The sequence below is a fragment of the Heterodontus francisci genome, chromosome 30, assembly GCF_036365525.1.
Source record: "Heterodontus francisci isolate sHetFra1 chromosome 30, sHetFra1.hap1, whole genome shotgun sequence".
NCBI lineage: Eukaryota > Metazoa > Chordata > Chondrichthyes > Heterodontiformes > Heterodontidae > Heterodontus > Heterodontus francisci.
In genome coordinates, this window is record NC_090400.1 from 40296688 (window position 1) to 40320480 (window position 23793).

Here is a 23793-nt window from a genome sequence, read left to right on the forward strand (position 1 = left end):
AGGATACTCAATCATATGGTAGCAGGATAGATTTAATAAGTTAATAAAACATCTGTACTTTATCTCCACGACTGTTGGGAATAAAAATAAGTTACTATTATTGATTTGTGTGAAGGTTTTCTCCATTGCCACCTTTCCCTGTCTCTCCAAGTCATAAGGATACGATTACCCCCAAGTCACACACCACCCTGTTTGGATCTGTGCTGCCGATCGTTCATCATTACTGGGTCAAAATCGAAGAATTCCCTACCCAACACAATCATGGGAGCACCATCACCAAAAGTAATGAGGTGGTTCTATATGGCAGCCACCACCACTTCGATAAAACTAGGGATGGGTAATAAATGTGACCTTGCCAGCATCATCAAAATCTCATGAACAAATATTTTAAAACAATGAATCAGCAGCACGTGGGCAACCCTGTCCAAGGCCTCACTGTTTGAACAGTGCTGGGGAGATTAACTCTCCTGAATTTACTCCTTTTTACTGGCATCGACTTTGTGCCCTAAAAACAGGAACACAATGAATCTGTCTTCCCCCACTGTGGTACTGTACTCCAAGACCTTATACAGATGAACACTGTGAATGGTTTAATCCTTACCGGTTAATGACATCTTTGCTTTATCTTCAAGCATCACAAGTAGCATTCTGAGAAAGTCACCTTGAAGAGATTTTCCCTTAATTACAGACACACAGAAAATTACACTTTTTCACTAAAATCAGTGCTCGTCAGTGGTAATAGTTTGCACATGTAATCTTTCATAGAATTTTGCTGTATACTAACTGCCCAGTCAACTGGTTTTGTTGTAAATTTAACTAAATGAATTGGTTCCAACTGTAATTGGACACAATCCTGGAGGTTTCATCAGATGACCTCCGGCCTCCAACCACCCTACGCAATCAAACAGCTTTTTTGCCCATCTCTAATATTTTAATAACTGATAAATGAGTGTTCAAAGAAAATGAATAAAAAAACTTTAATACTCCTGTGATTTTTCTCCAAGGTTATCCAAGAGATTAATTTTTAATTCTGAGCGGATTGGTAACCCTAGACGGCAAAGGGTAATATATCAAATTGTTGACGATACAACAATAGGTGGGAGGACATGTTGTGATGAGGACATAAAGACTCTGCAAGGGGATATAGATAGGTTGAGTGAGTGGACAAAAACTTGGCAGATGGCGTTTAATGTAGGAAAGTGTGAGGTCATGCACTTTGGTAGGAAGAATCAAAAGGCAGACTATTATTTAAATGGAGAGGACTTCAAAAAAGTGCAGCACAGTGGGATCTGGGTGTTCTTGTGCATGAAACACAAAAAGTTAGCATGCAGGTGCAGCAATTAATTAAAAAGGCAAATGGAATTTTGGCCTTTATTGCTAGGTGGTTGGAGTTTAAAAATAAGGAAATCTTGTTACAACTGTATAGAGTGTTGGTGAGGCCGCACCTGGAGTACTGTGTACAGTTTTGGTCCCCGTATTTAAGAAAGGATATACCAGCATTGGAGGCAGTTCGAAAGAGATTCACTGCTGATTCCTGGGATGAAGGGGTTGACTTATCAAGAATGGCTAAACAGGTTAGGCCTTTATTTATTAGAGTTTAGAAGAATGAGGGGTAGTCTTATGGAAATGTACAAGATTCTGGGGGAGCTTGACAGGGTAGATGTTGAGAAGATGTTTCCACTGGTGGGGGAATCTCAAACTAGGGGACATAGTTACAGAATAAGGGGACACTCATTCAAAACTGAGATGCAAAGGAATTTCTTCTCTCAGAGGGTAGTGAATGTCTGGACTTCTCTGCCCCAGAGAGTTGTGGAGGCTAGATCACTGAAAGTATTTGAAGAGGAGGTAGATAGATTTTTGAAATACAGGGGAGTTGAGGGTTATGAGGAGCTTGCTCGAAAGAGTTGAGGTCTGGGCAGATCAGCCATGATCTTACTGAATGACAGGGGAGGCTTGAGGGGCCAAATGGCCCAGCCCAGCTCCTATTTCTTATGTTCTTAGCTGTGCTTCCAAAAGGGAATTCCAGAGAAATACAGGAGATCAGCAGCTTTCTGGCCTTTGAGGTCAGGTATACAACATAACAAGAACAGTGCCTTAATACTTCTATATTCTGAATTATTCTATATTTGTTGACATATTATCTCAGTTGCTGCATACTAAATATTTTCTACAGTGTTAACACCGTTTTTCTTTGGGGAGCTGACACTGTTGAAATTTAAGATGGGGTCTCTCACATGGAATTGTTTGAAAACCAATAGCCCTGTATTGGAATCAAGATGCCCTCTGGTGGCAGCATTCTTCATTCTCACTGCAAAGTAGTGCTCAAGTAGTTGCAGATCTGCAACTTTCTGTTCCCTAAACATTTGTTCTTCGGTAGAACACAAAGACTAGGGCCCACTGGTAAACTGTTAGCAAAAATTCTTAACCAAGCACACATTGTGTGTACTGGCTTTAGTGCTTGTATTGTACATAATATTTGCTTGTCATAATTATCTTGAAGAGCCAAACTTGAGTTAAAAAATTCTTACAGCTCTATGACATTTACTCTCTCCCCATCTAAGAATCAGGAAAATGTGGTTGTTTACTCTCCCCTACTTTTCCATTTATTTCTGCAAGCACGTACAGACAGTACTATCTGGCACACTTGAAAATAAGGAAGATGTGATGGATTTTAAAGTTGAGATTTTGGAAAAGAACAAAAGCAGTTCATTAACATCGCTATGTGCATCATTCTTGCAACAAAATAATGATTTGATTTCTAACATGATTCCATGTTCCGTGCATCAATGGGGAAGAATAGGCATCAAGAATGTCTTTCCCCATTCTTCATCGGTAGGAAGGCTAGTGGTGAATTACCAGCACCCTTCCCTGCGGTGCAATGGATTCATGTCATTGATTTGCCACCCTGTTGAGTTCTGGATCGCAGCTAGCCTGTGAGGAGGAGTTGTAAAATGGAGGTAGAGAGATTGAGCAAGAAGGAAAGTCCTTTGCTCATACAGCAGGATTGATAGTGGGCCGAGAACACAGAACTTGTTCTGGGAATTATGTGTGATGCAAAGGAACTTAAAATACCTCAGAAATGTGAGGGAAAGTAACGTGGCGAAGCTAACTGGCTGTGTCGGGAAGGTCCAGGTATATTTTATAGTCAGGCACAGGTTTTAAATCAGTAATACTAATACCCATCTCATCCAGATTTAATGGAGAACACTGAAGATTTGCAAAGTCTGGATCATTATCCATTTAGTTTTCTGATGAAGCTTTAGATAAGTATCGTCACATTTCAAGGATTGAAAAATGCATAACATTTTACGAACTAGCAAGTCGACAACCACGAGATCCTGTCTGAACAAAGTAATAACATTTTCTACTAATGCATTATCTGAAAACTCCAGCTCTTCATACTGTGGGAAAGTGTGAACTTGTCCACATTGACTGAACAAATAGAAAAGCAACATATTATTTAAATGGAGAGATTGCAGAACTCTGAGAAGCAAAGCGGTCTGGGTGTCCGAGTACACAAAACGTTACTATGCAGGTACAGCAACTGATTAAGAAGGCAAATGGGCAATGTTGTCGTTTATTGCAAGAGGAATGGAAAATAAAAGTAGAGATGTTTTGCTACAGTTGTAGAGGGCATTGATGAGACCATATCTAGAGTAGTGTGTGCAGTTTTGCTGTCCCTACTTAAGAAAGGATATAATTGCATTGGAAGCAGTTCAGAGAAGGTTCACTCGACTGATTCTTTGGATGAGGAGGTTATCTTAGATACAAGTTTGGACAGATTGGGTGTGTATTCATTTAGTTTAGAAGGATGAGAGGTGATCTTATAGAAATATACAAGATCCTGAGGGGACTTTACAGGGTAGATGTTGAAAGGATGTGGAGAGACTAATACTAGGGGACACACTTTAAAAATAACAGGTCTCCCATTTAAGACAGAGATAAGGAGAAATTTTTTCTCTGAGGATCGTGAGTCTGGGAACTCTCTTCCCCGGAGAGCGGTGGAGGCAGGGTCATTGAATGTTTTTAAGGCAGAGGTAGACAGATTCTTGACAAGGGAGTCAAAGGGTATTGGGGGTAGGTAGGAAACCTGAATTGTGACCACAAACAAATCACCCATGACCTTACAGAATGGTAGAGTAGGTTCGAGGGGCTGAATAGCCTAGTCCTGCTCCTAGTTTGTATATTTCAAGTGATCAATGGGCAGGCTGAGCATGGGGAAAATTATTGCTGGTATCATTCTATGTAGGCTTGAATTCCTCCCAGCATCACATTCGTGAATCCTCACTGGAAGCATCTGAAACAAGATAACAATCTCACCTATTACCCTTGATCATTAAGGATACCAGCTTAAATGACTGGCATTCGTAGTTTGGCTGCAAAACTCTCAATTTCCTCTAGTTTGAGCTGCAAACCTTAGGCCTTTGTAAACTCAGTTTAAGTTAAGGCGTCACTCCAATATAAATCAATCACAGGTGATTTTGATGTAACAGGGAGTAGATAAATTGAGTTTCTTTTTAAAATTTAAAAATAAACATTTTAAAGATACATGGAAAGGAATTTCAGTTGTTATTGAAGATTGTAAGAAACTCCTCCTTTTTGTTGTGATTAATAAATTACTAACCATATTGTAGGAATGCATAGTTTAAAAGGTGCCCTGTGAAAATAATATTAGGCATAGCTTGTCAGTTGCAATGCACCTGCAAAAATGGTCAAAAATTAGGAAATGGGAAGGATTCAGGTATGATTTACATTGGAGTTGGTGTAATGTTCATTAGCGTTTTCCTTTCTGGTCAGCCGCCCCAAGTCCTAGTTTGCCTCTACTGGAACTGATCTTGAATATGTGTGTTTCACTTTCTTTAGTTACTGTTTGATAGAGATTTGTATGTAAGCTGAAGAGTTTTATAAAATAAATTTTAAAAGTCTGGAATTTGTTTATTCCTGTGTATTCTGAAAAATACATCACATTCTTTATTTTACACTTACTGCATCTCCTCAGAGCATTTATCAGCACTGCCTTCTGAAAGATTAGAGAAGTGAATGTGAGGGCACAAGTGAAGGTCAATCACAACATCCAGTTCACTAAACTTGGGTATCTCTGTTACAGTCCTGCAAACTCATGTTACGCTATTGTATAACTGGATATTAGCTAGTATGGGAAAACCTGTTTGTAAGAGATGCGGAATCTGCTTACACAAGCAACTAATGCCTTTGGTAAATCTGTGCAAACAGATCATGTTGATAGAATTAACAAAAATCTTACTGCAGTGTCACATTTTTATTTTGAAATTTTAAAGATTTTCCTGTCACATGGTCTGCAGGTAAGAATAAAATACATTTCAAAATACACATTATTGTAAAAATTCCAGTACAAGAATAGCATACACTTTCCAATGATTAACACTGTCCTGTCTTAGAACACCAATAAAAATGGACTCACTTGAACTCTTAATTATTCTTGTGTCTACTGATAGCCCAACAAGATCACTTTGTTTTTGGCTCAGTTGTAAGTTAACGCAGTTTCAAAGCTGCACATGGGGCCATCAGTTCTTTGATAAGGTAGTCTCATGAGATGTGGATGAGGGGAAAAGTAATAGAATGGATAGTGTTTGGCAACAAAACAGAAAACTGAAGTAGGTTTAAAGGTAGTTACTCAGATTGGCAATAGGTGGGAAGGTGTGTTCAAGGATCTGTGCAGGACTCAATGCCGTTCACCATAAACATGCCTGATTTGGACTTGGAACTCTGAAGTACAATTTCAAAATTTGCAAATGACACCAAATTGGAGCGTGTGGTTAATACTGAGGAAGTTGCAACAAAATACAAGGCAGTGTTAATAATTTTGCAGAATGGGCGAGTAAATGGCAAATGTAGGTAAATGTGAGGTGGTGCATTTTAGTAAGAGGAATAAGAAATAATGTTCCTTGCAAAATTGCACAGAGGAACAAAGAATTCCAGAGGTACAAATTCACAAATCATTAAAAGTAGTAACGGAAGTTAACAAGGCCTTTAAAAAAAAAGCCACCAAAGCACTGGGGTTAATTTCTCGAGGAATAGAATTGGACATACATACACACACACACACACAAAGTGCACATTCTGGGCATCAAAATTGTAGTGACAAAAAAAAAAAATCATGTAAATGCATTGTGTTTAATCAGGATAGGCAAAAGTTGACCATTTGCCTTGAAGAAACCATGCAAATTAGTACAAAGAGGACTGGCTCAAAGCTTGTGTAAATAAGTTACTTGTGTTAACTCTCAGTTTCTTCTCTTCTTTGGCCTCCTTATCTCGAGAGACAATGGATAAGCGCCTGGAGGTGGTCAGTGGTGTGTGCAGCAGCGCCTGGAGTGGCTATAAAGGCGAATTCTAGAGTGACAGGCTCTTCCACAGGTGCTGCAGAAAAATTTGTTTGTCGGGGCTGTTACACAGTTGGCTCTCCCCTTGCGCTTTTGTCTTTCTTCCTGCCAACTGCTAAGTCTCTTCGACTCACCACACTTTAGCCCCGCCTTTATGACTGCCCGCCAGCTCTGGCGAATGCTGGCAACTGACTCCCATGACTTGTGATCAATGTCACAGGATTTCATGTCGCGTTTGCAGACATCTTTGAAGCGGAGACATGGATGGCCGGTGGGTCTGATACCAGTGGCGAGCTCGCTGTACAATGTGTCTTTGGGGATCCTGCCATTTTCCATGCGGCTCACATGGCCAAGCCATCTCAAGCGCCGCTGACGCAGTAGTATGTATAAGCTGGAGATGTTGGCCGCCTCGAAGACTTCTGTGTTGAAGATACGGTCCTGCCACCTGATGCCAAGTATTCTCCGGAGGCAGCGAAGATGGAATGAATTGAGACGTCGCTCTTGGCTGACATACGTTGTCCAGGCCTCGCTGCCATACAGCAAGGTACTGAGGACACAGGCTTGATACACTCGGACTTTTGTGTTCCGTGTCAGTGCGCCATTTTCCCACACTCTCTTGGCCAGTCTGGACATAGCAGTGGAAGCCTTTCCCATGCGCTTGTTGATTTCTGCATCTAGAGACAGGTTACTGGTGATAGTTGAGCCTAGGTAGGTGAACTCTTGAACCACTTCCAGAGCGTGGTCGCCAATATTGATGGATGGAGCATTTCTGACGTCCTGCCCCATGACGTTCGTTTTCTTGAGGCTGATGGTTAGGCCAAATTCGTTGCAGGCAGCCACAAACCTGTCGATGAGACTCTGCAGGCACTCTTCAGTGTGAGATGTTAAAGCAGCATCGTCAGCAAAGAGGAGTTCCCTGATGAGGACTTTCCGTACTTTGGACTTCGCTCTTAGATGGGTAAGGTTGAACAACCTGCCCCCTGATCTTGTGTGGAGGAGAATTCCTTCTTCAGAAGACTTGAACGCGTGTGAAAGCAGCAGGGAGAAGAAAATCCCAAAAAGTGTGGGTGCAAGAACACAGCCCTGTTTCACGCCACTCAGGATAGGAAAGGGGTCTGATGAGGTGCCGCCATGTTGAATTGTGCCTTTCATATTGTCATGGAAGGAGGTGATGATACTTAGTAGCTTTGGTGGACATCCTATCTTTTCTAGTAGTCTGAGGAGACCACGTCTGCTGACGAGGTCAAAGGCTTTGGTGAGATCAATGAAAGCAATGTAGAGGGGCATCTGTTGTTTGCGGCATTTCTCCTGTATCTGACGAAGGGAGAATAGCAGGTCAACGGTCGATCTCTCTGCACGAAAGCCACACTGTGCCTCAGGGTAGACGCGCTCGGCCAGCTTCTGGAGCCTGTTTAGAGCGACTCGAGCAAAGACTTTCCCCGCTATGCTGAGCAGGGAGGCTCCACGGTAGTTGTTGCAGTCACCGCGGTCACCTTTGTTTTTATAGAGGGTGATGATATTGGCATCGCGCATGTCCTGAGGTACTGCTCCCTCGTCCCAGCACAGGCATAGCAGTTCATGTAGTGCTGAGAGTATAGCAGGCTTGGCACTCTTGATTATTTCAGGGGTAATGCTGTCCTTCCCAGGGCTTTTCCGCTGGCTAGAGAATCAATGGCATCACTGAGTTCCGATTTGGTTGGCTGTATGTCCAGCTCATCCATGACTGGTAGAGGCTGGGCTGCATTGAGGGCAGTCTCAGTGACAACATTCTCCCTGGAGTACAGTTCTAGGTAGTGCTCAACCCAGCGGTCCATTTGTTTGCGTTGGTCAGTGATTATGTCCCCTGATTTAGATTTGAGGGGGGCTACCTTCTTGATGGTTGGCCCAAGAGCTCTCTTAATGCCATCATACATTCCTCTGATGTTTCCGGTGTCTGAGGCCAGCTGAATATGACTGCATAGGTGTTGCCAGTAGTCATTTGCGCAGCGCCTGGCTGTTCTTTGTGCAGTGCTTCTGGCTGCTTTAAGTGCTACGGATGTTAACTCGCTGGGGGCTTTCTTGTAGTTCAACAGTGCAGGGCGCTTAGCGGCTATGACAGGTTCCAGCTCTTCATTATGAGATTGAAACCAGTCTGCATTTCGCTTCGCACTTTTGCCGTAGGTGGTCAAAGCTGACTCATAGATGGCGTCTCTGATGTGGACCCACTTGGTCTCAGCATCCCCTGTGGGAGTGTTTTGAAGGGCTGTTACAAGTGAATTTAGAAATTTTTGTAACAGCTGTGGACGAGTAATTCTGCTCGTGTTGATGCGCGGGTGGCCCTTCTGCTTGGAATGATGCAACTTCTTTGGTCTGAGTCTAACCTTGCTGCACACCAGGGAGTGGTCGGTGTCGCAGTCCACACTGTGGAAGCTGCGTGTGATTTGAACACTGTTTAAGGAGGCTCGCCTTGTGACAATGAGGTCTAGCTGGTGCCAACGACACGATCTTGGGTGCCTCCATGAAACTGGTGAAAGGGTTTAGTGTGAAAGAACGAGTTGGTGATGCAGAGGTTATGATAGGTGCACAACTCAAGCAGTCTCTGCCCGTTCTCATTCATCCTTCCAACCCCATAGCGCCCAAGGCAGGAGGGCCATGAGTCATGGGCGGCCCCAACCCTGGCATTAAAGTCCCCCAGCAGGAACAGGTGTTCGGTGTTAGGGATGCTGCTAATGATGTTATGGAGTTCCTCGTAGAAGTGGTCTTCAGCTTCAGGTGGGGAGCAGAGTGTTGGAGCATAGATGCTGAGTAGGTGTACTGGACCAGAGGTGGTGAGCAGTTGGATGGACAGAAGGCTTTCCGAGCCATTAAAGGGAGGGTCTATCATGCGGAGCAAGGAGCTTCTGATGGCGAAGCCCACTCCATGCTGTCTTGGTTCTTCAGGATCCCTGCCCTGCCAGAAGGAGGTGTAGTCTTGCTCTGCGAGAGATCCACTCGCGGGGAGGCGTCTCCTGAAGTGCTGCAATGTCTACATTGAGTCTACTGAGCTCGTTGTTAATGATGGCGGTCTTCCTAGAATCGTTGATTTGTGTAAGGTCTTCCGACAGGCCAGGACACGTAGTTCTGACGTTCCAGCTTGCAAAGCGAAGGGCTGGTACCTTCTTTCCTTTTTTCATGTTGTTTGGTGTGGTGTTGCAGTCCACCTTTTGGGCAATGACCCTGAGCTCCAAACACCCATTGAAGCAGGTGGACTGTGGCGGGACAGAACCTTATTGACCGGGGGCTGCCCGGTTTGAGGCGGGCGCTCGCTGTCCAGTGAGGTGCGATGACCTGTCCCACTGACAAAGGCAACCCGTGGCACCCAATCTCTACGCCAATTTAGCTGGACTTATAACCCGTAACTGCTGCCTTCCGTGTTGTTTCAGTCGCTGTTTATACTCCAGTTAAAGGCCTGCTTGGGTTTACAAAAAAAAAAATCCCACCCAAGCCCAACAGAACCACATCCGACCTGAGCCCAACCCGGCCTGAGTCCTTTCACCTTTTCGTGCGCCCGACCCGACCATCCGTTAACTTACCTTCTGTTTTTCACTTTGTTGCTGAACTGCACAAGCTTAAAATAACTAACAATATCACCTTTCTAGTCCAAAAATTACATTAGCATTGGAGCCACTTACCTATGATAGATTGTGTCTGACCCGGCCCGACCCGAGCCTGAATGCCGGACCCTGAAGTGCAACCCGACCCGACCCGAATCCGACACACGTCGTCGGGTCCCGTCGGGTTCGGGTCGGGTAGCGGGCCTTTAATTCCAGTGCGAACAAATAAATACAAAGTCTGCTTTTATCTTTGAATAACTGTAGTAAAGACAAAAATCACACAAAACAAGGAACTACGCTCAGACTAAAAATATTAACATTACTGGATGTGGCTACATACAAGGCATGTTTAATGATCTGTGTGGTCAAAGGGGATGAAGGGGGAGAAAGAGAGGAAAATGGATAGGTAACAAAAGTAAAAAGGACAGTGTTTCACTTAGCCACATTGGGCAGAATTTCAACACAGCTTGATGACAACAGCATTTGCTTCAGTACCTGCTGTATTACTGTACATATTCCTGCCTTTCCCATTTTAAGAGTGTGATGTGCACAATCTGCTACTGTCTCATTTGCTAAAAGCCTTCTAGAAGATTTCACAGATGTGGACTGTTTTCAGGCTGACTATAAAGTACAGTTTCCACACAGCAACAAATACAATGCCTCCTCAATAGTGCTCAGTGCTTATCACACAAGTTCAGATCTACCATCGCTAGGACACAGAGCTTGTTTCCAGAAGTTAATTTTAGTCAGACTGATCAGGGCGGCCGAAACATCTTGATGTCTGTTTTAGAAGACCTGTTAACATAATTCAGTAGCAATTCATATGGTAAACACAAATTCCAGAACTTACATATACTTTAGAAGATTAAATGATTAAAAGTTCCTGGAAAGTATCTTTAAATAGAAGATACTTTATCTTTTTAGCAGCACTTTAATTCTGCCATTTTCATGGATTGCAGTGTGAGATCTAACTATGTTTTAAAAATGAGGATGGTTCAACAGTTCAACCTTGGTGAAGAAGGCATTAGAATTGAGGTGCTGAAAGTTTGACAGGTATGGAACAGGTACATGGTACATCCAGGAAAAAGAGGTCAAAAAATTTCCAATTAAAAAATAAATTCTGCTTAGCACCTGAAAAATAACACTTTAACCTCTTTCAAACTGCTGAGGAATGCACTTCCTTTCGAATGCCTGCAGGAATCCCTGGCTGTGTACCAGACCAGCATTCCTTTATAACTCTGGCCATCAGCCCAAATGTTGACATTGTCCAGACATGGCTTCTGCTTGCCTCAGGACACACTTCACTGGGCTTTGCAGCATCTATTTCAATTAATGCATTAAAACAGCCAAATCTGTTGATCAAAAAAATCAAAACTGACTTCAACTGTTCATGGCAAAGAAACAAAGCCTGCAGATATGTATCACTTTGTAAGCTGTGTTCATCTCAATGAAAAGTCAGAAACTTTGTTTCTTTCGTGAGTTCAACTGTACTAACAGACTGTATACTGTAATAAAGAAATGCTTGAGAGCCAATCATAATTATGAAACAAAGTCTAAAAGTCTTTAAAAAGTAACCACGTTAAGATCATCTTCTAATCGAATAATGCCAATTCCATCAATAAAGTGGCAGGTTAAAAACAATGTATGTGAACCAGGACCAAAAAAAAAATTTTTAATTTAAAAAGAAATGTTTCCCTCTGTTGTTCAAAAGTTGTAACACACTTAACAACTGTACCTTGTTCCTTTTTAGTACTTTCTAAATTAATAAATCTTGGATTTGTATTGTGTACATTTAGGGGAGCAGTGTAGAAGTGACTCTTCTGAAATTTCTATATTTACTATGTCTTTTACATGTTCTCACCATTTTATAATACTCAAAAGATTTTTTTTGCAGAGTATATTTTATCAAAAAAGTTAAAACTTTATGCAAAACACATCCACACTTGCTTTTCAAGTGATCCTGCGGACATTTCAATGCCTGAACTTTTCCATTCTGAAACAGAGGCAGAACTTGGCTCAAAGTTGGAAAATTTGATCAGACAGGATGGGAAGATTTCTGGAATGCTCATTAAAAAATGGTTGTAACATGCTCTCCATTTTCTCACAGTGTAATCACCTTATTGCTTTAGCTCATTCATGAAATCATCAGCCACCTGCTTCTGATCTGTGCCTGGTGTCAGAAACATATCATGGGTCAAGTATGTTGAGTATTTGTGTAGTGGCAGTGGTTCCCTTTTAAGTGTAATACGCTTTGGAACAGCGTTTCCATGGAGTTTTTTCATGTGTAGCCGCAAACTTCGTGCATCGATGTGAGGATCCAGACAGATGGAACAGACGTAAGGCTTTTCCCCAGTGTGCTCACGAATGTGATGTCGCAATGAGCGAGGATCAGCCCAGGACAAGCCACAGGTCAAGCACTGGAATGGTTTTAGTCCTGCACCAAAATAAATACAGAAAAGACAATACATTCTGTCAAAAGGTTCAATATTAGGAATGAGATTTGTGTGCAAAGCAAAGTTGTGATAGCAGCACATTAGGGTTATGTCAAAATCAGACTCCCAGCAGAGGACCTGACATTGAGAAATTAAGAAAGTTTACGACTTCTTATGTTAAGTTATTTTTAGAATCAGCTGGTCATTTCCTGAACTCAGATGGTACCTGTGTGTTGAGTCATGTGTTTACGATAGTCCTCGATCTGGCTGAATATCTTGTTACAATGCTCACACATGTGCTCTACAGTGCGCCTGATTCGTGGTCTTTCTTCACAATTTGCTCTTCTTGTTCGTTTGCAGTCACAAAACACCTTGCCACATGTATTACACCTAAGCAAAACACCCAATTATTTTTGTAATGGTCAATGATACAAGTGACTGTACAAGATTAAGAATCTAAAGATTTCTCCCCAGTCTTGAGAGATCCACTCTGGGCCTTTCCATGTTTACCAAGAATGTCAGCCTAGGTGGCATGAACTCTAATTCTCTCATTCACTGAAGGCAGAATCTGCCTCCCTTTACCAGCACAACCAATATCAGGAATTTGTAGCATAATCCACTCCTCTTAACATCCTCATCACAATGCAATAGGGTACTACATTACTGTGCCACAATCATACCGTTTTTAAAAAATTACACTTAATTTGCGCAGTGTCAATTACTAACACTTCAATAATATGTTTTAAATGCACTTGGACTCTGGTTAAAACGATATATATTTAATATATTAAAAATGCTTACATCTGCATGATTTCCCGTTGTCAAATCTTGGTAATTTTTTCCATTATAAAGTCCTACATCCATACTTATAATGGAGAATTCCTATGTAAACTAGTCATGTTGTATTTACCACCCACTCATCAGTGTAGTGTCTCAGTTTAGCATCTTCCGGGACCTCAGCCAATACTGCAGAGAAATTCCGATGCACCAACAACTCTACTTCCTGAAATGCTGAAAGTTTTGTTACTTAACTATAGAATAATATAAAATCAACATATTATTTAAAGATTAGGGGAAACTGCATGATTTTAAAATGTGGACTGAATTACATCTGATCCAATTACCCCAGACCTCACACCCCAGTTCACTTGAACACTACACGTGGCCTTGATTCTCCACAGGAGCTTGACTAATATTTATAGACTTCTTTTACCAATTTTCCTACTCAACCGGTTGATTCCATGCAGTTCTTCACCCAAGAAGCCATTATTCACATACACCCTGAATAATGCAATGCTGATGGGCTATTCAACTGCATGGAGCTTCACGCAATGTCCATCAATGTACACTTTCAAGAAGACGACCCTGGCTAGTATCAGGATCAAAAATTCTGGTTGATTTCCTCCCACCCAACACCCCAGCTCAGAAGCACTGAGATCAATAGTAGTTACATAGAGGTTAGAAACAGGTCATTCAGCCCAACTGGTCAATGCTGGCATTTATGCTCCACATGTGCCTCATCCTACCCTATCTTCATCTAATCCCCATCAGCATAGCCTTCTATTTCCTTCTCCTTTGTGTGTTTATCTAGCTTCCCCTTAAATGCATCTAAGTATTATTATGATAGTTTATGCAGTGCTGCAGCTGCTGCCCCAGCACCCATTAGCTAATTCAGCAAATCTCAGAGCTTCTAGTCTGCAGGACATGCGACCTGTCAAGCCTGTCTTGACAAGTGGTAGAGTGGGACTGCATACCAATATGCTCTATTATGGAGCTCAAGGTTCCCTCCACTCCATGTAGTTTCCCATCTCAATTCAGTAAGGTGCCGAGTGGTGGTCAAACATCGCCCTAAAGGAGGAGGCAGCAGAAAAGCGTAATGAGAGGGGGTGGGGGTCTTCACTGGGTTGCTCAGATTAGCAGCCGCCTGCTCCTAAGATGGGAAACCCCAATGATGGAGAAGTAACACCAACAATGGAGAAAGGAACATGTAGGCCTCTTCTACCTGTTGGAACATCAGTTTTTCTCCCTGAATGAGCTTTACCATATTGAGTATCAAAGCCAAAAAAGGAAGATGCTCAAATCACACAGGTAACAGGGTCACCAGGAAGTAACTGTCATCAATGTTGCTCAGTGAGAGAAATCACAGGCACAAATCACAACCTGCTACAATGTGTAGAAACGGTGGAGCTGATTGACTAAGTAAAAAGAGAGATTAAAATGGATCTGAAATGCTCTTCTTGATTTCAAAATAATAGACTGCAAATTAGTAATACAAGCAACAGAAACCTCAAGATATGCAAATATCACATTCTGCACTGTTAGCAGAATTATCTATTTAATAATCAAATGTGTAAGGATTGCTTTTTATTTTCAAGAAGATTTGTTGTAAAAAAAGAAAGAGGTATGCTGCTACAGTGAGCATGAATGCAGGTATCATCTTCTACTGGAGCAGTAAATAAATTAGTTACTCAAGAAGGACTGGTGGCAGTGGTTAATACACTGCAATTTCACCTTGACTACTTGGATCCAATCCAGCCCAGACATAGTCTGAAAGACTCTTTTTCCTGCCAGCTTTAAGGGTCCTAAATGAAGTTAGTTTGAGCTGTTACAATCCACTTCATGTGGATGCAAAACCAGAGCACAAAAAAAACCTGTCTGACACTTGGCACAATTGAAAGGAGACTGGCCCAGAAATGGAAAATTTCACAACAGTGCAATAAGGGATTGATCAGTCTGTCAAGTTGGAGGGTCCTCTCTATTTGGCCCAAATCCAACCTGGCAGTTCTTCATGATGCTAATAAATGCCATGTATTCCATTCGCACTGAACACAAAATTACACCATTTTTTTGTTGAATATACTACATCTGAAGTCGCCACTGCTTTTCTCATGAAAACATCTCGCCATGTCCAGTATCCAACACCTCAACATCAGCAGCTGGGAACTAGGCAGTATTTGCACCACTGGCAATTCCTCAATGTCTATCTAGCATTTAAATGATTGCATTGACATATTCATTTGATCGACTGCCAAGAAGGCCAACACCTACATTAACTGGAAATGCTTTTATTCAATGAATTTGCAGATTGCTTGTAATGTCAGAAGCATAGTTAAATTAATTTCCATAATACTTTCAAAGAACAAAGAACAGTACAGCACAGTAACAGGCCATTCAACCCTCCAAGTCTGCGCCGATCTTGATGCCTGCCTAAACTAAAACCTTCTGCACTTCCGGTGCCCGTATCCCTCTATTCCCATCATATTCATGGATTTGTCAAGATGCCTCTTAAACGTCACTATCTTACCTGCTTCCACCACCTCCCCCGTCAGCAGTTTCCAGGCACTCACCACCCTCTGTGTAAAGAACTTGTCTCGCACATCCCCTCTAAACTTTTCCCCTCGCACCTTAAACCTACGTCCCCTAGAAACTGACTCTTCCACCCTGGGAAAAAGCTTCTGACAATCCACTCTGTCCATGCTGCTCACAACTTTGTAAACCTCTATCATGTCGCCCCTCCACCTCCGTCGTTCCGGTGAAAACAATCTGAGTTTTTCCAACCTCTCCTCATAGCTAATGCCCTCCAGACCAGGCAACATCCTAGTAAACCTCTTCTGTACCCTCTCCAAAGCCTCCACGTCCTTCTGGTAGTGTGGCGACCAGAATTGCACGCAATATTCTAAGTGTGGCCTAACTAAGGTTCTGTACAGCTGCAACATGACTTGCCAATTTTTATACTCTATGCCCCGACCAATGAAGGTAAGCATGCCGTATGCCTTCCTGACTATCTTATCCACCTACTTGCCACTTTCAGTGACTTGTGGACCTGTACGCCCAGATCTCTCTGCCTGTCAATACTCCTAAGGGTTCTGCCATTTACTGTATACCTCCCACCTGCATTAGACCTTCCAAAATGCATTACCTCACATTTCTCCAGATTAAACTCCATCTGCCATTTCTCCGCCCAAGTCTCCAACCGATCTATATCCTGCTGTATCCTCTGACAATCCTCATCACTATCCGCAACTCCACCAACCTTTGCTATTTTCATCTTTGCTATTTCACAGTGAAGCAAAAGTCTTAACTGAACAGTGGCTGGCTGCTGGGTAAGAAATTAACGGCGATCTCGCTGTCTTTTTTCCTAAATGGCTTAAAAAACATAAAACAAAAAGGGTTTCTTTTAAATGGCTTAAAGTATCGGGTGCCAATAGTAACATGAGGTGCTTTAGGGAACAATGTACATTCCCACAATACTGAAAACAACAATACTCAACTGATTACAAGGGAACTTCTCGTCTGATAAATGATGTTTTTTCTTATGGCGATTATAACCTGAAGGCGTTTTAAATCTCTTTCCACACAGCATACAGCAATACTGCAGTTCATCTATCCAAAGAGAGCAGACAATAATGTAAATGTACACTTTAAAATTATATATGAGTTTAAACAAATAGACTGCAAACTCATCATCAGTTCAACTCTGTTGGTAGTACTTCTGCCTCTGATCGGGAAGGTTTGGGTTCAAGCCTCACACCTGGACTAGAGCACATACTCTAAACTGATATTTCAGCAAAGTACCAAGGGAGTGCTGCATTGCCATCTTTCCAATGAGATGTTAAACAGAAGCTTCAACTGACTGCTCAGGTTGACTTAGAAAGGTCTCATGGCAATAATTGTGGGATATACAAATGCAAGCTCATTCTATATTAAAATAATTATAACTTGATTATATAAAAAACCTTAGATTGGAGCTTGTAGATTGATTGGCTGTAATTATCACTTTGACCATAGCAGTTACCACTTACGTAATGTACTATGTTAATATTGTACAGCACTAAAGAATAGGAGGCTCATCAACTTCTGTGAACTAGCAGTCTACTCCACAAAAGGGGAACGAGCATTTGAAAAAACATACCTGAGTGACTAAGTTTGTGGTACCACAATGAACTGGCATTGAAATATTCTTTTCCACATAATTCACAACAGTAGTCCTTTACATTCTGGTGATATTTCATATGAAGCTTCAAGACGTGGATGTAGGCAAAAGACTTGTCACAGATCTGCCAAAGTAATTAAGAGTGTTCAGTCCATTTTGAACTGCTTACAAGAGGCATAAGAGAGCTTCAAGCTAGTTGCTTTAGTCAACAGAATTGCTGCAAAGTCAGAGACAGGTGAGACACAAAACAGATGTCCGAAAGAAAACAAAACAAACCAAGGGCTTGGTCAGCTTTATAAATAGTAATAGAGCAGGACACTCACTGAAGCTTGACACCAGAAGGCAGATTATGTTGCAAATATAACATTTTTAAAAGGATCACAAATGATCATCTGACTGGACTGTTTCAAAATTATACCCATGATGTAAGCAATAGAAATCAAAAACTATTTCAATGCTCATGAACAATGTTAAATTGGGGGTTACTGGTATTAGTGGGAGTATATATGGAATCCTGATCAATTGCAATGAATCTTTGTATTGATTCAAACCATAGGCATCAGTTCTGAGTGTGAGGACCTTAGATATGCTTTGTAGCAACTCAACTGGAAAGTCATAGGCTGTCTATTTTGCTCTGATAACCATTAATCTGACATCAGATTAATTTTTATGACAGATCAGCCAGTGTCTCTGGTACAAAGATTTGTGGGGAGCACTTCTATCAACAAGGCCATTAAACTGAAGATGATTCTTGGAAAATTATTTTAAGACTTCCACAATAATTGGTCATCAATTTGCTGTAAGATTAGCAGATATGTTGACCTGCAGTCACACAACTTCAGAAGGTCACATCCTCATCCTTCAGCCCTGGGAGCCCCAACTTCAGAAGTGGGATGTACATGGTGATATAGGGGGGAAAAACCACGATTGGAAGGTCAGATTTAAAAAAAAATTGAACATACAAGTACTCTTTGCAGAATATTTTTGGGTATAACAATTGAATGTTTTATCCTGAACTATATTCCTTCAGAAATGGCAACAACACACAAATAGAAACATTAAGAAGTTCATCAAAACTGGCACTTATCCAGAACTGAGCCACTTGTAGTTAGCAACTCTGGTTGGCGGGCAAGTAAATGATTACTCTGCCTGCATCAAATGTGCTCTTTGAGTTGGTTGCTAGGAGAGCGTACAAGAATAGCGCAGAACTGACTTGCTTTCTGTTATCCTCTATTTCCTTATTGAGAATGGCTGACCTTCACTTGGCCCCCTTTCCTTGTACAGAAGGACAAAAGCCTGCATCTTATCATCCTGTGCCACAATTCTGCAGTACCAGCAGTCCTCAGTTAATCTTTGCTAAAACATCTAACTCAGTTAGTTTAGTTTGAGAGAATAAATTGTAAAGTTTATCAAAACTGATTTCTAAGCACTGAAGCTCATCATTTGTGAAATCATGAACTGTGTGAATTCAAAGTACAATAGTACAAATGGTCAAACTGTTTTCCAAATAGGTAAACCTTATATACTATAGTTAGAACTATTTATCACTCAGGTTCACTCGTCAATCTATCTTCAGGATTTTCTAAGCAAGAAGAGTACTTGGGCAATAAATTACACAGTACACAGCAAGTGTAGAAATTCACAGGATTTATCATAGGATTGTGACAAATTGCTTGGCCTATATTTAGCAGGTAGCCTCACACTGTCTGGATTAATTTTTCTAGATTAAAAGAACTTAATTGTTATACTCCAGAAAGCCAGTTGGTGACGAATAGTACTGAAGCCAATCCTTACTCAGTCTCACATTTATTTAGAGAGTAAAACATTACAAGTATACATCTCCTAACTCAACCACACCACTTTCATTTTGTGTCTCTTTATACGTGCTCAAGTAAAACCGCAATTAATGCCCTCCACTTGCATATATTTAAACACAATAATCACTTGTTCAACATATTCCAGATATATTTTAACACCGTTGAAACAATATACACGCTCTTGATCAGCAATTGAAGTCGCCAGAAAGGTTCCGAGATGTATAATGTGATTATTGCCATCACTAACCAATTATTACTGTAGAAAATCTCTCAAATATTCTATTGTCTCTAACCTTCCAAGTTAACTTGCAATTTTCAGATGAATACAACTACAATAAGTAAATTGAAAAAAAGAAATTCAATGTCCCAATCAACCTACAGTTTTCAAATTTGTAAAACTGACCTGAAATTGAATTGAATTTCATTAATTCATTAGTGAAGTTGGCATGTGGCATTGCTCCCACTGCTCTCTCTGTTCCATGGTAGATCACGTCAGCAGCTGCATACTGTGAAGTATGCTATAATGTGAAGGGTGTGCTGGGGATCGGATGATGCAGTGGGAGAAAACCACTGTTTATTCACCTCCCAGATATGACTTTGAATTCAGCCCAAAATAATGAGATGAAAGTTTCCTCTCTGTCCGCTGGCTATAAGGGTCCCCAATGAAATAAAACTGTGAATTGAGGGTTCCAGCACCAAGAGCCCACAGCAAGAACATCGCCTCTAATCTAGTAGAAGAATGGCTGGTGTGGAAGTAGAAAAATTTGCCCTGTTGCAGAAGTGTTTTAAGTTTAAGGTTAAACTGTATTATTTGAGCACAAAAAGTGAACTTTACTGTGTATCTGTCTGCTCTATAAATGATTCAGGGGCGTTTAGTGCAAATAATGCATAACCAAAATGGAAAATTGTTCCATTGACCACGACTGTCATTCCTCATCTGGATGAGTATAAGACAGCTTATACTACTTCCTGTTAATATTTAGTAAAAAAAAAAAATCCATTTCAATATAGTTTAACTCGTGGCTCAATGCTGAGAGCCTGTAATCTGTTGCTGTCTGCTATAAGCAGCAAAAAAAAAATTACCAGAATAAAACCACTCAAACTCTGTTTAAGTTATAAAGAATTACAGTGTATGTCACAGTGGAGTGTGCTTCAAAGATGCAACCTACTCTGGGGCTTTGATAAGATTGAAAAGTCAACTTTGGAAATGAGGAGAATGGTTATGATCTCGAATGCACTGCCTGAAATGGTGGTGGAACCAGATTCAATAGTAACTTTCAAAAGGGAATCGGATATATGCTTGAAGGAAAAAAAAAGCAGGGCTATGGCGAAGAGCAGAGGAGTGGGGACAAATTGGATAGCTCTTTCAAAGATGAACAATGGACCAAATGGCCTCCTTCCATGCTGTATGATTTTATGATTCTGCTTCACTCTCATGGTGAACACATTTGTCAGATCTGTTACTATATGGTAGCAATGCCCCAGTCGATGGGCTATCTTATGTGTAAATCACTTCATAACAGCAGCACGTAGTGAATAGACTGAAGTTTATTCTTCATGTAACATAATAAATAAAAGAAATAGGGGCTGGAGTAGGCCATTCCGCTCTGCTATTCAATATGTTTCAAATGGTGATCAATTCAGAGACTGAAGACAGTAAGTGAAAATGTATCACATTCTGAAAAATGATGCAAGGCCTGAATGGAATGCAGTGGCCAGGAATCTGCATATTAGGTAAAACATAACAATGCAACAGTAAGATTTAAAATTCATACTTGAATGACTCAAGGTGCAATTTCAGGGAGCAGAATCATTTTAAACTGTTCAGCAGTGGCATAAAATGGAACGAGGTAGAGAAACGGCAGTGTGTAGGGCTCTCAGTTGTCTGCCATAAATTTACACCTATAATTCTTTACATGTTGAGTTTTTCACTGCAAATGCACATTCCATGTATATCAATTGTGTTCCACTTAAAGGAATGTCATAATGCAAAGTCAAAGGTTTGGGTTTTTTCTAATATATATTTTTAAATAAAATCAATTAGTCTATGGCATATATAGGGCAGACAATGTGTAGCTGACAGAATAGGAACTACACCTCATCACAATGGGCCTTATTCCACATTGTTACCCAGGATTCTTTTGGAACAGTAAATCAACAATTGAAGATGAGATCACTTTTGTGTAGAAATAAAAATCATGCTTCCAGTGTTCCAACAACAAAATTACACAGGGTAGTCACAAAAGGATTTCAACTGCTACAGGAATCACAAAACATTTGTTTGTTGACTGCCTGTAGTAAACAGAACAAGTCATTGTATCTCATCTAATCTCATTAACAAAACCATTTCCATCGAACTAAATGCTCTTCCTGACTTTGTGATTGGATAATGCCACATGGTTATTTTGATCCATCACATGCTTGGCAGTGACCAATTGGATCCCACAATCAAACACCTGAGCAACCAGTTTAGAGATCTGGGAGTATAAATAAGTACCTTCCTGAGTGAGATAGGCAATGGTTTAAGCTGTCAGTTACAGAGTCAGCTGCACTGGACATGACATAACCTTATTAAAAAATGTCACTGAAAGTGCAAGACACAACTATACCATGCATTTATGTGGTTTGTCCCCAGCATGCTTCAGCTCATGCATCTCAAGCTCAGAGAGGCTGCGGCTCAGTTTCCCACACGTGGAGCAGATTAGTTTCTGCTGCTTATGCTTCACAGCACCAGAGCTGGACCTGCGTCTATCAGGGACATGTCTCTTCAAATGAGTCTTCAAGGAAGACGTATAAGAAAACTCCTTACCGCAGATCTGAAAACAGAATTGAATGAAAGCACAGCATTAAGCTTTTTGATGAGCAGCAGGTAACCTGTTCATTGTCGACACTGTCACAGCAACACAGCAGGAATAGACACATTTCTGATCTTGACTGTGCTGTCAGGAGAGGCACCAACAAAAGTGAGATGTTTGTCACAGGAATAGGAAAGAGAGAGGGGATAAATATCAGAAGTAAAACATTTGCTAAAATTTGTTCCATTCTCAACAGAAACAGCCATCTCAACAGGCACAAACCCCATCTTGTGAAACCACTTCTTTACAATCAGTTTAAATCAAATGCTTAAGTTGACGGTGTACAATAAATTCTTTGTCAACCTATGATCCCGACATCTGCTTGCTATTTGCAGAGACCATTTTTTCATCAATTTAACAAAACATTGGACTCCCATGCATGGCAGTGCTAGCCCTGGAACAACACTAGCTGACTGATATGCTACTTCACGTGGATTGGGGAGATGCCTAGCAAATGGACACAGCCATACAGTCAAAGATTAAATCACAAGTTTGGCAAGGAAGCACATGAGAACAATCTATTCTCTCGACCTTTAGGTCATATTAAGAGCAAATGCAAAATTCAGAATATATGGGAGGTAGCCCTATTAAAGACTAACTTAAAAGGGTATTGTTCACAGTACAATAGGGTAGGACATTTTAAAGATTCAACGTTAACACACAAAGGCCAGCACTTTCTAGTTGGAAGCTGCACCAGCAAAATTGAGGCAGGTTGGGATTTCTTCTCACCCTGGACATACCAAACTGACTCCAGCCCCAGGGTTATTACCATAACAAAGACAGACTCCCAGCCTCCGCCAGGGAGTTGCAGTAGTCTGGGGCTGGCAACAAACAACTGCAGGCCCTGGGGTTTTAATAAAGATAAATAAAGATGTGGCCAATGTGTTTCCTCTTTTTTTTCTTTGGCCTCCTTGTCTCGAGAGACAATGGGTAAGTGCCTAGAGGTGGTCAGTGGTTTGTGGAGCAGTGTCTGGAGTGGCTATAAAGGCCAATTCTACAGTGACAGACTCTTCCACAGGCGCTGCAGATAAAATTGGTTATTGGGGCTGTTACACAATTGGCTCTCTCCTTGCACTTCTGTCTTTTTTCCTGCCAACTGCTAAGTCTCTTTGACTCGCCACTCTTTAGCCCCGCCTTTATGGCTGTCCGCCAGCTCTGGCGCAACTTGTGGTCAATGTCACAGGACTTCTTTAAAGCGGAGACATGGACAGCCGGTGGATCTGATACCAGTGGCGAGCTCGCTGTACAATGCGTCCTTGGGGATCCTGCCATCTTCCATGCGGCTCACATGGCCAAGCCATCTCAAGTGCCGCTGGCTCAATGGGGATGTTGGCTGCCTCGAGGACTTCTGCGTTGGAGATACGGCCCTGCCACCTGATACCAAGGGTTCTCCGCAGGCAGCCAAGATGGAATGAGTCGAGACATCGCTCTTAGCTGACATACGTTGTCCAGGCCTCGCTGCCGTAGAGCAAGGTACTGAGGACACAGGATTGAAACACTCAGACTTTTGTGTTCCGTGTCAGTGCGCCATTTTCCCACACCCTCTTGGCCAGTCTGGACATAGCAGCAGACGCCTTTCCCATGCACTTGTTGATTTCTGCATCTAGAGACAGGTTGCTGGTGATAGTTGAGCCTAGGTAAGCAAACGTTTGAACCATTTCCAGAGCGTGGTCGCCGATATTGATGGATGGAGCATTTCTGACGTCCTGTCCCATGATGTTCGTTTTCTTGAGGCCGATGGTCAGACAAAATTTGTTGCAGGCAGCCGCAATCCTGTTGATGAGTCTCTGCAGACACTCTTCGGTGTGTGATGTTAATGCAGCAT

At 41.6% G+C, this 23793-nt stretch overlaps 1 protein-coding gene across 16 annotated transcripts in view; it reads right to left on the reverse strand.

Moving 5' to 3' along the window:
* The window catches only part of LOC137346696 (zinc finger and BTB domain-containing protein 11-like), a 61218-nt gene that overhangs the window by 5383 nt on the left and 32042 nt on the right, over nucleotides 1–23793 (reverse strand). For 9 of the 16 annotated variants that reach the window (XM_068010394.1, XM_068010392.1, XM_068010395.1 and 6 more), the window contains 5 exons: nucleotides 21723–21929; nucleotides 17276–17420; nucleotides 16635–16746; nucleotides 12590–12753; nucleotides 8027–12365 (listed from right to left, as the gene is read on the reverse strand). In XM_068010394.1, the coding sequence (XP_067866495.1) occupies nucleotides 12049–12365; nucleotides 12590–12753; nucleotides 16635–16746; nucleotides 17276–17420; nucleotides 21723–21929 (945 nt within the window). In that variant the 3' untranslated portion in view covers nucleotides 8027–12048. Of the gene's footprint in view, nucleotides 1–8026; nucleotides 12366–12589; nucleotides 12754–13164; nucleotides 13375–16282; nucleotides 16510–16634; nucleotides 16747–17275; nucleotides 17421–21722; nucleotides 21930–23793 lie in introns of those variants that run through there. The other 7 variants (XM_068010397.1, XR_010968755.1, XM_068010398.1 and 4 more) reach the window with 7 other exon arrangements.